General features: G+C 48.8%; 1 protein-coding gene across 2 annotated transcripts in view; it reads left to right on the top strand.

Annotated features, from left to right (window-relative positions):
* Positions 1 to 17,107, top strand: part of KIAA0825 (KIAA0825 ortholog) — a 73,951-nt gene that overhangs the window by 26,392 nt on the left and 30,452 nt on the right. For both annotated transcript variants that reach the window (XM_032968892.2, XM_076073117.1), the window contains 5 exons: positions 1,396 to 1,602; positions 3,584 to 4,049; positions 10,911 to 11,046; positions 11,615 to 11,761; positions 14,407 to 14,501. In XM_032968892.2, the coding sequence (XP_032824783.1) occupies positions 1,396 to 1,602; positions 3,584 to 4,049; positions 10,911 to 11,046; positions 11,615 to 11,761; positions 14,407 to 14,501 (1,051 nt within the window). The remainder of the gene's footprint in view (positions 1 to 1,395; positions 1,603 to 3,583; positions 4,050 to 10,910; positions 11,047 to 11,614; positions 11,762 to 14,406; positions 14,502 to 17,107) is intronic.

Genomic DNA, 17,107 nt, shown 5'->3' on the forward strand with positions numbered 1-17,107 from the left:
CTCGCGGTGTCCACATGGTGTTCATGCGGTGTTCACGCGGTGTTCTCGCGGTGTTCTCGTGGTATTCACGCGGTGTTCACGCGGTGTTCACATGGTGTTCTCGCGGTGTTCATGTGGTGTTCACATGGTGTTCACATGGTGTTCACATGGTGTTCTCGCGGTGTTCACGCGGTGTTCACGCGGTGTTCTCGCGGTGTTCATGCGATGTTCACGCGGTGTTCATGCGGTGTTCACATGGTGTTCACGCGGTGTTCACATGGTGTTCTCGCGGTGTTCTCGCGGTGTTCTCGCGGTGTTCCTGGCAAGCACACCCGGACTTCTTTGTTGCTCGCCCCTGGGACGGAGCGGCTGGAACACCAAGTTTTGTATTCTTTCCAGATAACGTGAGCACATATTAGTTCTGTCCTTTTGTCTATACCTTTGTCTGCCTGTCCATCTGTCTATAGTAGGGAGAGGGGGACTGTTATAGCTGGTAAAGGTTATCCAATATGCAGAATGAAAGTTAGTATATAATTGTGTTGCTACTCGGAGCTTACCCTATTGGGTAGTGGCCTAATTGATCAACGGAGGTTTCATGACAGCGTGGACCCAGCACTGGTTCAGATATCTCTCCTCACTGATGTTGCCCGTGACCGGCAATTGAACTCAAAATGCAGTGCGCTAACAACTGCGCCATCCCTTCACCTCAAAGTCCTACAATATTGCACTCAAAAAACATTGATTGTTCTCTGTTAAAACTCCCGTACCTTAACAATGTTTTTTTTTTGTAAAGAGACTGAACCTCAACCAAATGATTGTAGGATTTTCACGACCGGCTCGGGGCCCATTCATTGGGAAGAGCAACGCTTGCCTCGTTGGAGCAGCGAGACACTTTGCCATGACGTATGGGAAGCTGCCCTGGTGTAGTGGATAGCGCACTGGACTTGCAATCCAGAGGCATTTGGAACAACGGTGCAAGTTTCTGAAACCCTCCCCCTCCCCCCACCGCCTATGTCCACCCAGCAGTATAAATGGGTTACACCACAGTTAGTCGATTAGCAGGTTGCGCGTGGTGGGGTAACGTGTGGGTACTCCGATCCCTTCCAAAATATCTGGTCAGCATTGGAAGAGTAGGCCAAATCAACTCCGGAGGGGTTTCTCTCGAGAGCTCGATTTAGCCGAGGCCCTTCCGCCAGCAATGGCTTTGAGCAAGTAATTGCAGGGATGCGCCATTATCTTTTTACATATCGAATAGAACAAATCTATAAAGGGGACTGAGCGGTCCCATACGGTATATGTCTTGCCATCACTGGTTAATCAACCCGGGTTTACACCGGCCACGGCTGTCGCTCACATGCCACTCTGCGCCTGTATCTGCCCCTCTGTATGCCTCTTGCGGTGATCCTCTGTGGCCAGTGGACGGGAGCCAGGAATCGGCCGTGAGCGAAAGCCTGCGCCTCCTGCTGTCTCCGGCCCGGGATGTGCTGCTGCTGCCCGTGCTGGAGCTGCTGGAGGCCTCGCGGACGGCCGGGAGTGATGCGGCAAAGGAACTGCCGCCCTCTCTCATCAGCAAGATCCCCCATGAGTGGGGGTTTGCGGCGTCGCAGAAGCAGGGATTTGCAGGTAAGGGAGACATGAGGTGGCACAACGGTAAGAGGTAAAGATGCAACCCCCCCCAATTCCCTGCTCGCACCGCTGCTGGTGGAAGGACCTCCACCAGAGCGAGCACTCGAGAGCCCCAGGATGGAGCTCGAGAGAACCCCTCTAGAGGAGGGTATTTGGTCGACTCTACCCACACCTTACTTGTCTACGTGACAGAGGCGGGGGGGGAGGAGGATTTATGAAACGCATCCATTGTGTCAACCGCTGCGCCTTGAGGTTGAATAGGACCAGCGACCTCTGGATTGCAAGTCCAGTGTGCTGATCGTTACATCACGGCAGGATTCTGTGGCCAGCCATCTTTGCAGGATCTGAGACAAAGGACGAAAGAGCCGCCGCTTATGAAAAGCTACAACACCACAATCAAGTTTAGTGTCACTCGGGGTCATCTGCCGAGGCTGTGTTAGGGCACGTAGCCAATAGCATCTCATTATTCCCACCGCAGGAATTATCTCGCGGAGCAGTTTAAAAATTACCCACCATGTGCCTTAAACGTAACATTCTCATAATGAAGCATCAGCAGCTACACACTTATGAAAGAGTGAGTATGGTTATAGCCAATTTAACGGACATATCATTTGCAAAAAATGAATAGGTGCCATTTTGTTCGTATTATTGTGCGTTAAAAAAAAAAAATTCCTGCTCTGAGATGGCCGAGTGGAAGCAATCTGGAGCCACGGCTCGTGAGCAAAGCAGGCGCAGGCACCGCCCTGCGAGCAGAGTTAAAAAATCTGCCTAAACGGCCTTTCTGAAATAAGACCTTTTCCGTGTCATGTCCCGCCGTTGTATTTTACACTGCTTCTCGCAGTCATCCATCACTGTTTTCATATGCATATTGTGATAATCCATCAAAGGGGCCTTTTTGTAGCTGCGAGTTTTTTGCCAGCCGTCGCTCATCAATCATCGGGCAGAGTCGTGCCGCCTAATGCGTGTGGCTCGCTGGCAAGAGGGGGCGGGCCGACTAAGATAGATCTGTATGTAATTAGGCAAGGCAAGAACGAGAGATGGCGTGCGGGGGAATTCAGCACGGCTTCCTAAATGCAGCTTTTGTAAATGTTAGCAGGGGGAAGTCATGGTGGTGTTTTTTTTTGTTGGTGAAGAATCGATTCGGAACCGCATAGAGGTAAAGACAGGGGTGTTGGTGGGATGTGTGTTTCCCTGGCACTATATCTTAAAAAAAAAATCAATACGTGTTGAAGCATTTTATGCATCATAGATCAGATACTTTGGGAAGGAAGGATTACGTTTCCCCAACGCATCGATTTGCTGATGGGAATAAAAAGCTTAACACATATTATCAATTGAGCGCATCTGCTTTGTGTTAAATAAATAAAGTATAATATGCATTGTGAATACCGTCGGATGTCTTAATTAAGTAGTCGACGGTGTAAAGGTTGTCAAACACCTTTTAACATCCTCGAGGCATGCTCGAGGTCTTGCCCGTGTCATCGGCTGGGAAGCGTCCTCCGTTTCCTGCTGCTCTGCACTTCGCCTTTATCATCGGGGGAAAGCGGTCACCGGGAGACAATATGATCGGTGAGATATATATATATGGTGAAAGATCGCAAATTGTCTCAGAAAATGTGCTGCCTTAAATTTTATTTAACGAGATGGAAATTAACAACTGAGAATAATGTATTGCATATACAGAGTAGCATATGGAGTGGTGGCGCAGCGGTAAGGGCACTGCACTTTGAAATGGCCATCATCAGTGGTGAGTGATATCTGAACTAGTAGTGGGCACTCTCATTGTCACCAACTCACATTGACCAGCGTGGTGAAGTATGGGCAAACAAACCCCGTGACCGACAAGGCACAGGGAGGCCTTCACTCATCAGTGGCTTGACATTATACACGACGGTACCTTGATACATTTGGCACGCGAAACAAGCCATCTCCTCCTGCCGCTCCACACGACTGACCTTTCCCTTGCGTGGTCCTCCAGGCACCATGGACTTTGTGGAGCGAGCCCTAGAGGCCACCGTGCAGACGCTACCGCTGGCCGCGGCATCTATTTCTACGCCCATCAAGGTCTTCTTCTCCTCGATTGCTCCTGAAGACGGCGGCGGTGCCGGCGGCCTCTCGAAGCTCCGGCCGCCCCACGGCTCGCTGCTGCTCTACGCGCTCTGCGACCTGCTCTGCCGAACGCTGAAGGACGGCAATGCCGCGGAGGAGGCCACCGGCGTCACGCTGGACCGGGCCTCGGCGGAGGCGTTGGCGCTCGTGGCGGACTGCGTGCGTGCCGTGGCGATGGAGGGGCGCGATGATAGTGGCGGCGGTGGCGGCGGCGATGTCGGCGGTGGCGGTGGTTGCTCCCCGTCAGTGCGACGCACCGTACAGGCCTTGAGGATGCGGAGGCCCGGCTGGGTGGAGGCCACCCTGGCACGGGCGGCCAGGATCGTTGGAGCACAGTAAGTCTGTGCAGATGTTAACCCTCACTTCTTATGACTGACTCTGCTGATGAGACCCAGAAGGTCAAAACCGGTCCAGCATTTGCTTGGTCAAACAAATGCTGCTGGATTGGTCTCAAAGATGGACTTTAAAATATTTGTATTTATATGTGAACGGAGTTCTCATTATACAGTATATAGTCTTACTTAGGTATATAGGTAGGCTGTCTGGAATCATATCTGCCTGCCTGCCTATCTGTTTGTCTGTTCAGGTCAGAGATTTGGAGTATATTTCCACACCTGGCATACCACATCCAGTATAGGTTTCGCTGTGACTGGGCTACTCCTCAGGACACTTTGCTGGAGGGGACGATGACCGGTGGTTGAGACTAACAACAGAATGGCAACCAAAGGAGGGAAGATGCCTGCGAGTATGTCTACCACGGAGATGTCGCGTTGAAATCGACTCGTTTGCAGGAGCTAGATGGATTGTTACATTTCAGGACCATAAGAAATGGCTATGTATGTATGTAGCCATCCATGCTCATCAGCGGTGCGTGAGAAGGGACGACAAACTAAACACATTAAAGGCTTGGGGTGGCCTTCATCCAGCTGTAGATAGATCAGTTAATGGTATTGTTGACATGCATTGAATCGTGCATGTACAAATAGAATACTTACAATTCTAGAACATTATATTCAAATTTTGCTTTAAAGGTGAATGAAACGGACGAGACTGAACACGTGGGACAGACACAATAGAAAGTAGATGAGAGAATCTATTCGTGAATCGAATCATACATCTGATTTGTGGCAGTTCATGAGATCATGGGAGGGGGGGGGATATACTTGTTATATATCTACTGTTTACCATACATCCGTCTGCCGAGCTAACCTGCCTTCATGCCTCTGCCTGCCTATACAGCTCTCTATATATACTGTACACAAACCCACGGTGGAATACGTACACGTTTTTTTTGCACAGTAACAATTTACTTTTTCACTCCTCTTGTGAAATGTAAGAATGTTATCACAAAGGTAGCACCTTTGTACATGAAGGCCTTTTAGGTTTTAGAGACATTTTTGCTCAATCATAACTTCAGGTGGATTTTTTTGCTTTTCGATTTAATGCACTCAACATCAAATGACTCTTATGGGAGATTCGGGTCAAGCGACGCATTTTTTTCCCCCTCTAAGGCACCGTGCGGCAAAGCAAAAACGATTCTGAACAAGGCCTAATAGAAGGAGGGATAAAGTATCCTGTGATGCTGTTTCTCAGTAGCCGGCAGCACAAGTGCTGCAAGCCGGTTGCTTCTTGAAAGGCGAGAGACGTAAAACAGGGACCGGCGCTTCGACTTGCAGCCCTTGTTTCCTTTCCCCCCCTCCGGCGCACCGCGAATGCAACGCGGTGATTTGCGGCGGAGGCGACCATGCAGAGGCCGATTAAAAAACGTGTTGTGATCGCGGACCCCCGTGACTGCAATTGACCCGACTCAGAGGATGCGATGGCGCTACAGGGGCTGCCACGGCGCCCCAACGCCCACCGTATCGTGCTGGTGGTGGGGCGGGGGCCACCGAAAAATAATTAAGGGCCAGTGTTTGCGTGATAATTGTCTTAAGGGGCCAAGGTGCACGGCCCACCGTGTCAGGTTCCTTAAAGAGCATTGCCGTTGAATATTTATTGAAATACTTTTTGTGTAACGCCCAATGAGTCTGGAAGGCACGCTACGGTCGTAATTGTCTGTTTGTTTAACGGGTGATCGTTTCCGCCGTTCGGTTTTAAGGAGGGACAATTATGAAAATTAAATATAGCAGCATTTGTGCTTTTAATGAATATTTATATTATTGTACTGTGAATTTAACACAGCTAACCGTGCACTTCCATAGCAACTGTTCAAAAACCTTCATTGGGACGGGTTGATCTTTTAAAATGTCGTCCTTTAAAACGTTACATGAAGAGCAGATTATTTTCCCTCTGTCGCTCGACGTGCTTTATGACGACATAAGTAAGAGTTATTGTACTTGGCAGGTTTGTATCAGAACTGAGTCCTGTGGAAATAATGCATTGTTTTACCCAGTTTTATGGGCAGGCCTTGCGCTTTGCATGTAAGTGAACTGTGGGACCCGGCTGATTTTTTTTTTCCCGCGGACCTGTCAGGGAGATTAATAGCTCATCATTACGCGCGAAAATGAGATAGCACATGACCGCTGCTTCGCTGGACCAAGAAAAGTACGGCAGAGCGCGGAGGGGGGGGGAAATAGCGGTGCGGCATTTGTATTACATGTGTTTGTAATGAATTGGGGAGACTTGCCACGTCGGTTAATGCGCTGGGTGTTTAATGGACCTATTCTGCCGTGCATTTTTACACGGCGGCAAAAAAAAGAAAGTAGCCACTTAGCTTATCGTTACCGCCAAGAGTGTGCCGCATTCAAGATGGTTGTGCTTATTTATTTGTTTGCGGTTTTAATGAGCGGGACAGGTACGGGCTAGGCAATCAGCCGCCTGCGCCGTGTGCGATATAACCTTTTGATCAAGAGCGTTTTTCCACAAAGGTGAAACATTTGCTGTTTATGCCTCTTCCTGGTACTCTCACACGGGGCTAATGAAGATGGAGGCAGTAATTCATAGCCAGAGCCTTTGCCAGTTCACTGTGCGCCTTTTCTAATGACATGATTGATAGGATGGTATGGGCTGGGCTTGGAGGAAATTAATCATCCCATGCCTCCGTTTAATCATCCCTTATATCATCGAAATGATTCATGGTGCCTGCAAAAGAGACACGAATATAGATGTTATTGGGCTATAGGAGGAGTTAAGCTGTGTCTATCCACATAACTCCTTGCATAAATCCTTGAGTTGGACCTTAACTGCCATTTTACCTAAAATAATGTGGTTTTATGTGATTCTCCAAATAGTTTTCAGAACAGATGAAATGCTTATATATCAGCTTGTGAGTGCACGTGTGTACATCATATGCTTATGTACCTTTTATTACCTCGCATACATTTCCTGCACGCGCCTATTCGAGCCCGACGCTATTGACGCCGTGCGCCCTCAACCTGTAGGAAGTGACCGTCATGGGAGACGCAAATTAACTTTTTCGCTTTTCGTTCCCGTGCGCAAGCTATAGCGTCGGCCCTCCGCGATGCAATTTCAGAAGGAACGGGAAAAAAAAAACGTTTTAACCTTCGCGTCTTCGGATGGCCGCAACGACCGGATTCTTTTTCTTTCTTTCTCCGTCCGCGTTTTAAAATGCACACTTTTGGGAGCGAGCGTTTTGCCCGTAAGGGTGGCGGCGGGGCATTTTATTTTTTTGCACGAAGCGTTCGCGGCCCCCGGAAAGCACGCGAGCTAGCGTCTGTTGACGAGTGGCACCCCTCGCCGCCGAGCCGCTGATGGCTTTAGTTTTCAAAGAAACACTTTCCTTCTCCTTGAGGCGAACAAACCGTCTCAGCTGGGGGGGGGGGGGGGTGGGGGTGGGGGGCAGACCGCATGTCTCAGTACGCGCTATCAGGAAAGCTGCTTTAATGTCTAAACGGCTCCGCTCTAAGCACCGTCGTCGGCATCGTCGGCATCGTCGTCGTCTCCACGTCACACGCCCTCATTGCTCATCCCAGCTGTGATTCACTGTGAGAAACAAGCGGGCCGGTGTGGTGTGGTCAGCGCAGGCCCTTGCTTTGGCAGGTGTTGGCGCGGTGGGTTTGGCTGCGACCGTGGCGATTCTGCAGTATTTTTTTTTTTTACCGGACGGCGTGATCGCGTAGCCAAACTATTTCTGAAGTAATAAGCTCTATTCTGCAAATTAAAGTTTTAAATAAATCGCCGATATGCATCCAATTAACGCTTTCAATCACATTCTCTTTCCGGAATCATCGATGACATGGCGATTTAAGGACTTCATTTTCAAAGTTCGTTTAATTCCTGAATAATGTTTAGTGTAGCCAACAGCGCAGCGTGTTATCAGCGTTACAGATCGTAATTTTTTATTTCGCGACGATCATTGTTCCATCGTATCGTGACGAATGATATCGCGGCAACCTGGAGTGACTGGTGCCTCCGCCGTCCTCACCTGGAGTTGCCGACAGGCGCCCCAATGTTTGTGCCGGTGTCCCGTGAGTGACAGGCGTTTACGTTACCCTAATTGCTTTTGACGGGCGGTCCTGTCTTTGTCTTTCCATACGAGTGCCGTGGCCTTTTCCCAGGGTGGGCATGCATTACGTTTTTTTATGATAAATTCTCACGGTGCCTATCTTGCGCCTGTGTAATAGGCGTGGTCTATTTAAACTTGCTTCTGTTTACTGTGTAATTGGCCCCTGGTGAGTTTTATTTGCCCTATTTATTGCGGATATGAAAACAGCTTCAACTGGCTCATCGCATCGGCACACACTTACAATTAATAATGCCCCGTGTTTTACCCAGCAAAGCCTCACCGAGTTTCAATAATTTTTTGCGTTTTTTAGAGGATCCTGCATAATTTTGTTTGGCCAATTCCATTCATGAGTGTTTGGCACGTGGGACAACTTTGGAGGATCAGGCTAAAACCCATGCGTACAAGGGGGAAAACTGACAAATCGCCACACTTATGGATTCAAGAATCCACCTCCTTTGGGGAAAACACTCAAATCTCCGCACTCATAGATTCAAGAATCCATCGCTTTTGGTGGAACACACTGAAATCCCTCACTCATGGATTCAATACATCGCCTCCACAGCAGTTTCTGAATAATGAGAAGTAAAGTTTTTAATTGTCTTAAAACTGGAACGACTTTCCTACTTTTCCCAACACTTTACATTTAAACAAAAAAAATACACGCTAATTTTCTTACGCATTGTACACGCAATAATGTCTACCAAATGTTTGTTTTATTCATCTACAATCTAACCTTATTATAATTTTTGTCAATTACAATAACTGTGTCATTGATGTTAAGAATAATACGACTATGAGGTTGCACTCATTAAACACAAAGTGCTTGCCACAGATGAACCACAGTACCTTGCTGATCTCGTCAAGGAGCATAATCTATCACGCAAACTCCGGTCATCATCGCAGCAGCTGCTTCTGGCTCACCATCGAACAAAGATGGTCACTGCATTGCTCCCTTTCAGATGCACTTCTGCGGCCGTCTGGAATGCTCTTCCTTCTGATATTTGGAAACCACTGGAGCTATGCATTTTACATCTAGATAGAAAAGGCATGTGTTGGGTAAGTCACCTAGTGGTCATCCGATCTATAGCCTCGCCCCCGTCAGAGGAATGAGGAATTTCCACCGCTTGCTCAAAGCTGTAAACAGGAGATGAGCACCGCCAAAATTATCATTTGAGAAGATAATTTGTTTTACCATACTTCACCACAGTAGTCAGCACGAGTTGAGAAAGCAGGGTGTGTGTTGGGGGGAGGGTGGTGCAGAACTGGTTCAGATTCCGCTGTTTGCCACTGATGTTAGCCAAGGCCAGGCATCGGACGATGCCGATGCCTTGACTCTGTCTCACGCGATAACGCGGGTGGCTCATTTTAATGGCGCCAGAGGCCCACGCAACCATTCACAGTTGGTTGCTGATGTGAAGGATGCGTTACGCTAGGCAGGCCGTTGCGGCTGGGAGTCGGGGGACGCGGTGCCAGGCTGTTGCGAGGATCCTCCCAATTTGCCAGGCTAATCCATCAGCGACGACAGAGAAATTTGCTGCAATTTGTTTTGAGGCACAAGCGGGATGCGGAGGAGGAGGAGGAAATCCAAAGCGGCACCTGCGCTCACGGGCTCGCGACGGCTGTGGTTTTTGCCCATCTCGTCGCCGGCTCAATCCGCGTACCCACGTGGACGCGCCCGCTGGCGCGCGCGTGCTCGCTTACTTGCTCGCTCGCTCCTCCACGCTCGTGCCCACGCGCAAACGCACGTGCAAGGTGCGTGTTTGCGCACCGACGTCTCCCGCTTTGAAATAAAGTTAACTGGGGCGTTGTTTCAAACGCCCTGTCAGATGGTACTCTTGATTCGCCGGCGGTCGGCAAGTCAAGTGCTGCGTAAACCATAAGAAACTCGGTGCTTTGCGGTAAGAAGCATTCCATGTACTTTGTAGCTTTGTTTGTTCTTCTCGAGAAAATGTCAAGGTAATTTTTTTTAAGCCACCTATGCAAACATTTTAGAGCAACAGCCGCGGTCGCGTTTTAGCAACCGTGACAAAGCATACAATCACACGAGAGAGCTTTTAATCCGTTTGGGCAAAATGCGAGCAAACGCATTCGTGAAATGGAAAAAAATTTATCCACAATGTTTTTTTTAATGAATTTACTTCCGCTGTTAAATATTTGAGTGATGTCCTTTAGGCTTCTTTGTAAAATGATTATTTGGTCGTGGCAGGCTTGGCATACATTTATACAAATACAGAGTTAACGGCGCATGTCAAAGTGCATTTCTTTACATTCAATAACAAAGGTAAAGGCACAGCTCTGCAATTACTCCCTCACGCCACTCTCGAGCTCCCTACTGGATGGAGCTCAAGAGAGACCCCCCCCCCATTCAGACCAGTTCTTCCAGGCTTGCCAGACAGCTTGGAAGAGGTAGGAGTACTCACACTTTGCCCCACCACACACACAACCTGCCGATCGACTGTGGTGAACCTATTTAGACCGCTGGGTGGATAGACGTTGGTGGGGGGATGGATTTAAGAAAGTTGCGTTGTTGTTTCTACTGCCGCTACCAGGGGCATCAATTCGAACCGGTGAACGCTGTATTAGTCCGGCGAGTGTGAACCACTACACCACGGCGCCATTCTTACTTTCAGCAACAACAACATCGCCAAAATACCGGGGCTTGAAAGTTTGAGCGAGCACGCGCGCGCGTGTGCACGCGCCTATGTGAGTTGCGCGCGTGCGCGTGTCGCAGGCGGTGCGACGCAGAGAGCGGCACGCGTGGTGCGGCGCGGCCGGTTGAGCTGCCGCCAGCAGCTCCGCCTTCGCGCCGGAGGCCAGGTGGTCCCCTATACCTGCGCCGCATCCATCACGCTGTCAGCACCAATGAGGTATGGAAATGAGCACTTGATTGGGCGGCTGTCGGGGCTTGCGCGAAAGTCACGGCGGGGTCAGCCTCGCCAACCCAGGGACCCGGGAGGTGCTTTGATATTACAGCAGATTATTTGCTCTGCAGTTCAGCGGCCGGGAGCGCTCGCTGTGCATTGATAAGTCTTTTATTTGAGTCCAGAGGTTTCCGGTCCCAGAGCTCTGCGAGGTGAATGCTCCAGTTCAAGCAATAAGATACACAAACACGTGGGCTACCTTTTGAGTTTGAATACGGGAGCAGTGGACTTTTTATACGAAAGGGCAAAGATAAGACTGTGTCCATATGAATTTCTTTGTTTCGGGAAATGTTCTATTTAATCTTTACAGACTTTTATAATCACTATTTACCAAACCTGATGTGCCCTGACATTCTAACGTTTTTTTATTAGCTGGCAGTGGCGGCGGGTAGTCGCCGCCAGCTCTCTGCAGTGATATCCGAGGTTTATTGCCTCGGCCCTTTGTCATTTCAGCGCATCTTCGGAGACCAGGCGTGCCGTTTAATTAATAATTGGGTGGTCGGTTTTTTTTTAGATGTGGCTCGCACAGCAACTGGGAGGGGATAGAAGAGTTCAAGTGGAGCAGACCCCAGCGGAGTTTGTGCTTTCGGATTCCGAGCCTCCTTCAGACTTTAATCCTGTGAGCAGCCTCTGCCACATTGGCACCGAGCCACTACAACAGGTCTGTACCCCTTACCGGGTGACACATCTCGCCCGCCTGCATTAGAAGAAATTAGTTTTGCCATTTGTTTTCTTTGGGAGCTACCAAATCGGGGCAACGGTTGGCACGCTGGACTTGCAATCCAGAGGTTGTCGGTTCAATGCCATCTCCCGGTGCGTGCGGCAGTCGAAACAATGGAGCAAGTTTCTCAAATTCACCAAACCCAGCGGTCTTTGAATGCCCAGCAGTATAAATGGGCATGCCGCAGGTAAGCAATTGACAGGTCGCATGCGATGGGGTAAAGGGTGGGTACTCCCACGTGTTACCAGCCATCTGGCCAGCGTGGGAGAGTAGGCCTCCCTAGGGCTCCCTCGAGTGGAGGCCCTTCTCCCAGCAGTGGCGTGAGCGAGCAACTGCACGGCTGCACCTTTATCTCTCTGCTATTGGTATTTGTGCAAGCCCGTGCAGGTCATCCCTGTGACATGTGAACATTTCACAATGTCACTTCTGCTGTGTGACAGACCCACAATGTCACTGCTTCGCAAGCATCAACATAGCGACGTGAGAGCGGTGCCCTGGGTCGGGGCATGTAAGTGAACCGTGCAAGGGCCGTACAAATTTCCGCAACAGGTGGGGATGAAATGCAATCGACGATGGTTCACACTTTCTTCTATGTGTACATAAGAATGATAATATGACGAAAGCACGCTCTCAAGAATGTTCTGTGTGTGTATGCTTCATTGGAGACTCTCAGTGGAAACTATTCTGCTCATTTCCCCCCCCCAAAGATGCAACTAGGGTTGCCATCTCGCATGAGCCATGCCAGGGTGGTGACATGGCCCAGTGGTAGCGCATTCCTCATTTCAGAATCAGAATATTAATTTCATACTGGAGGAATCCGACGAGCTATAAAGCTCTTTTTCACAGATGTCCAGATGTAACAGATTTGTTGCAGAGATTCACGGTTCGAATCCAGCCGGCCGCCCTGATTATTGCTGCGAGTGTAATCAGCACAGCAGTCATAATACCCCATGCCATCTGCTTCACAGTGGACGCCTCAAGATCCCCAGCTCCCCGTTCGCAAGAGTACGCCATTGTGTGCCAAATTGGAAAATGTCCCACAAGTTTCTCATTTGGGATAATACGTGGCAATTATTGCCTCTGACTGGTAGACGAATGCCCCGGGTCGCTCATGCAAATGAGACCGGTCTCCTGAGTTCTCACCTGCTTGAATACAATACACGTTAAACCTGTCTTCATTTTCCCAGATTGTCCTTTTACTTTACGTAATATTAAAAGTCCCATTGTTTTTGGCGGTGGCGTGAAATAATGAACGCTAGTAATAGGGTTTCCCCCTTTTTTCTGGCAACAAAACTGAAACCTTTTTTTACAAGGATTCATGTCTGCATTAACCACAATACTTGCAGTCAAAATGCAAACAAAAAACACGCTGATAATATATGCATTGTCCTTGAAACTGATTGGTCCACACCAGAGACAGCTTTCTTTAGAGCCTAGTCTCAATTGGTGCTCGACCAGATGACGCCAAAAGGCAAAGGAGGTCCAATGATGTTATAATGAACCTTCTTAAGAATATGCATCTTCACGTGCTTCTCCTCTGTGTCGGTTCTGTGAGATAAATCTCCTTCCCACGTGCCGTTCTTAAAATTTTCGCTGCACCCAATCGGCGCAAGGCAAACCTCTAACACCGACTGGTCCAATGACGTGTTAACTTTCACACGAGGTCCATGCGTGTGCGCTGGTGTAAATGTATCGGACGCACGCATTTGCGTCGCACAAAAGCGCGCGGCATTTAAACGAGTCAGCACTCTGCCAACGACCGACATGTTGGCGATGCAGCAGGCTACGATTTGCCAATTGTATGGGTTCGCTTTCACCTCTGCCAACGCCGGTCTTTTCTTTGTGACTTCGCAGCCCAAATCACCAGTCCAACCACTCCCGCCAGCCGAGTAGGTGGGGCCCAATAAGGAAACCTAACAACCTCCTCGAGTGAGTGATTCTCAGCGGTTGGAGCTGACGTACAAATGGGAGGCTGCTGCGCATGCATGCAAGCGAGAATTTTCGATGAAGGAATTAATGTAGCCTGACGATTATTGGCCTCCACGCACATACATTAGGGGAATAAAGTGAATCCTGGCAGACACACCACAATAGATAAGAAACCCACCCGACTTTGCAACACTTTGCCGAGCCCTGTAGCCAGGCCTGCGTTTACCGAGACCAAGGTCGGTCAGCTGTGTGGGTGTGAAGCCGATCCTTGTTTGTTACTCTCAGGCCCCACTCGTTGACTATTTCTCATTGCATACAGGCAGGAGCTGCCGTGCTGTGATGGTTAGCACACTGGATTTGCCATCCCGAATTCGCCGATTCAATTCCACCTCCTTGAAACAACAGTTCTGGTTTTCTCAATTCCCCCAACGCCTCTGTCCACCCAGGTGTATAAATGGGTTCACCGCAGTTGATCATTAGGTCTCGTGTGGTGGGGTGAAGTGTCGGTAAGCCCACTGCGTCCAAAACGCACCAGTCAATGTGGAAGGAAGAGTAGACCAAAGCACCCTCCAGAGTTCACTCCAGTGGGGGCCAGTGGTGGCGTGATCGCAATTGCAGATTTATTTGTTTAAGTAATCCTGACTTGTCCTCGGCAGGCACAACTGTTTTCCTGGCCCTGGGACTGGAGTGCCTTGCTGCAGTCTCACCTGGGACTGAGTAAGCCCTCCTTCGCCTGCCTGCTGGCCAACAGGTACGGAGGGGGACTTGAGCTGCTACTGCCTTTGTTTGTGCTGCGCTCTTTGCATTACATCTCACTGCTTCGCTGACAGCTTCACCATGGCTCCCGATTGCTTTGTTCGTGACGCAGTAGCCAAGTGCCCTTTCATGCAAGGAGGTCGGAAAGTTAAACTTTTGGAAGGTGGGCATTGACTGAGCATTGTAATGAGCAAACCTTTTTCCTTCCCCCGCACCTCCGATTAGCACGGTTGGCTACGTACGGTGCAAAATGGTTCAGCATACATACATATATACAAACCTCGCATACATAAATGATTTCATGATACTGCGTTGGTAGTGGTGCATGGGCACAAATAATCAAAAACCCAACGGCTTGGCAATAACACTGGCTTAAACAGAAAAAAAACATAACAGGCGACATTTTGGGCAATGGTCCATCGTCACAGCACATGTGCTCTGAAGACAGTGTGATTGACGAATGTATTGAGTTGTGTGATCTATGTAAATCCATTCGTGTTGTAGAATGTGCCGGCAGCAAGTCCAGGAAGAGGGGAGCAGTGCTTCTGTATTTCTCTTGCAGCTGGTTTCTGGCAGGGCTTGCCGAGTGAGCTTTACCTACACTTGTACTCGTACACACGCGCTCTTAATGCCGACGTGCCAATTGCGCTGATAAATATCATTTTGTTCAGTGTTTTGTTTATAAATATATTTAAGCGCTTTTTAATATTATTTTCTTGGCACATCTTGCCCGAATTATATAATCTAAAACATTCATATTGTTGGGCTGCTCGGGTAAGTTTCGTAGGAATAGGTGTAGTGGTTTTGTGGCAGTTGGAAAATTATGTGAAGTGTCCTGGACGCATGTACGGACACACGGATGGACAGACAGACATAAAGACAGACACGCAGACGGTCAGACAGACGGCAGGACGGATCGATGGACCGACTGATGAACAGACCTACCGTCCAACAGACACGGGGACAGACAATAAACCTCTCTTCCACAGCAATAACCAACCTTTCGGTTCGCTTAAATGTACCACACATAATAATTATAATCCACAAAATTACCATCACTCTAAAAAAAAAAATACCACCTCCTCTCTTCTAAAAAACACATATACACATTGAATGAGAAATACATTTTTTTAAAAATTTTGCTAATGTCGCACCACGGGGTACCCGCCACCCCTGGGGCCGGTGCCCGCTGGCATTTAGGGGCTGGCACCGGCGCGCGCAGGGGCGGCCAGGCCTGGCGTGCAGCGCCGGCGTGCGCGCTGGCACATGGCAAGGGCGTTTGCCAGGTTCGCATGGTGATGGATGGCGGAGGATGGGAACGTGTCACTTTGATAAATGTCCACAGTTATGGCTCGCCATACCCACAGTCTGTTCACTGCCCTCCCTCTCCGTCATCGTTTCCCCACAAAGTGGTTTTTGATTCGTCTTTTTATTTTCTGGCTGCTACCGCTTTCTTGTTTTGCCAAACAGTGTATGCTTTATTTTGATTTAGAACGTAATAAAGGATTTTTTTGTTGTTTATTTATTTGCATTTTGGGGTTTTTATGGGAGTCTATATAATATTGCGTACATTTGCGACACCTGTAAAATGTTCACTGTGGTCATTTCTTGACAGCATGGGAACGGTAGGCGCGTGTTTATTACCACGATGTTTTGTTTTAACATTTAGCTGTCATAACATGCTCTTTAGGATTCCCTGTTATGCTATCGTGATCTGAATGTATCCATTGTGAGCAGTCGAGCAATAGCCTATGTAGAATCTGCAACGATTTCCCACTCACTGCAATCCGAAGTGTATGCTGTCTCCAAAAAACAGAAACTTACAACCCCCATTGCCTGCAAGAGCTGGATATAATTGATGGTGATCAATCCAGCTGCTGCTGGTGTTGATGATGACCATGATGACAATGATTACGTCCACAATTCATCGGTAATTACAATGCCAGCTTAAATTACATTGGAAACTCAAGCACTGTGCCTGATGGATTTTTTTTTCTCAAGCCAATACTCAATGGGCACGAAATGGCATAATGTACTTCGTCATGTATATAGTCCATAATAGAGGTTTTTGGGTTAGATCGCGTAAATACAGAAATGTGTCGTTAAACCCGCCACCACCCTACACAGCCAACTTGTAAAGGTTGTCACGTAAACAGAACGTGCCAATGCATCACTGGTACAGCACACCGGTGTGTTGGAGAGCCATTTCGATGGTAATTCAGAAGTTGTTCTGAGATATCATGTTCCATCATCTCTTCCGCAAGGTAATGCATTGCTTGCTGCGAGTCTGCCAATGTGCCAATGGCACAGTGTAACTATCACTGAGTGCAAAACTCACACGTTGACAAAGCGTGTTTTTGTAACTGTATCAAAAGATAAGCAGGCTTGGGCCTGTACAGTGCTTGGAATGCTGACCGCCATGCGTGCCAGGTGTTACAGATCGTGGGGTTACAAGTTGGGCGACAGAAGGCGGTGCAGCTATGTCATCTCTACTTTTCCTTTCCCGTGTTCATGCTTCCCACACCATCTTCACTATCCCGCGCTGAGTTAGCGAGGTGAAGTATGGTAAAAATGACTGCCTGCACGATGTGGGGGAGGCCC

This window comes from Petromyzon marinus, chromosome 40 (genome assembly GCF_048934315.1).
Source record: "Petromyzon marinus isolate PM22_M1 ecotype Great Lakes invasive population chromosome 40, UKy_Petmar_22M1.pri1.0, whole genome shotgun sequence".
Classification (NCBI taxonomy): domain Eukaryota; kingdom Metazoa; phylum Chordata; class Hyperoartia; order Petromyzontiformes; family Petromyzontidae; genus Petromyzon; species Petromyzon marinus.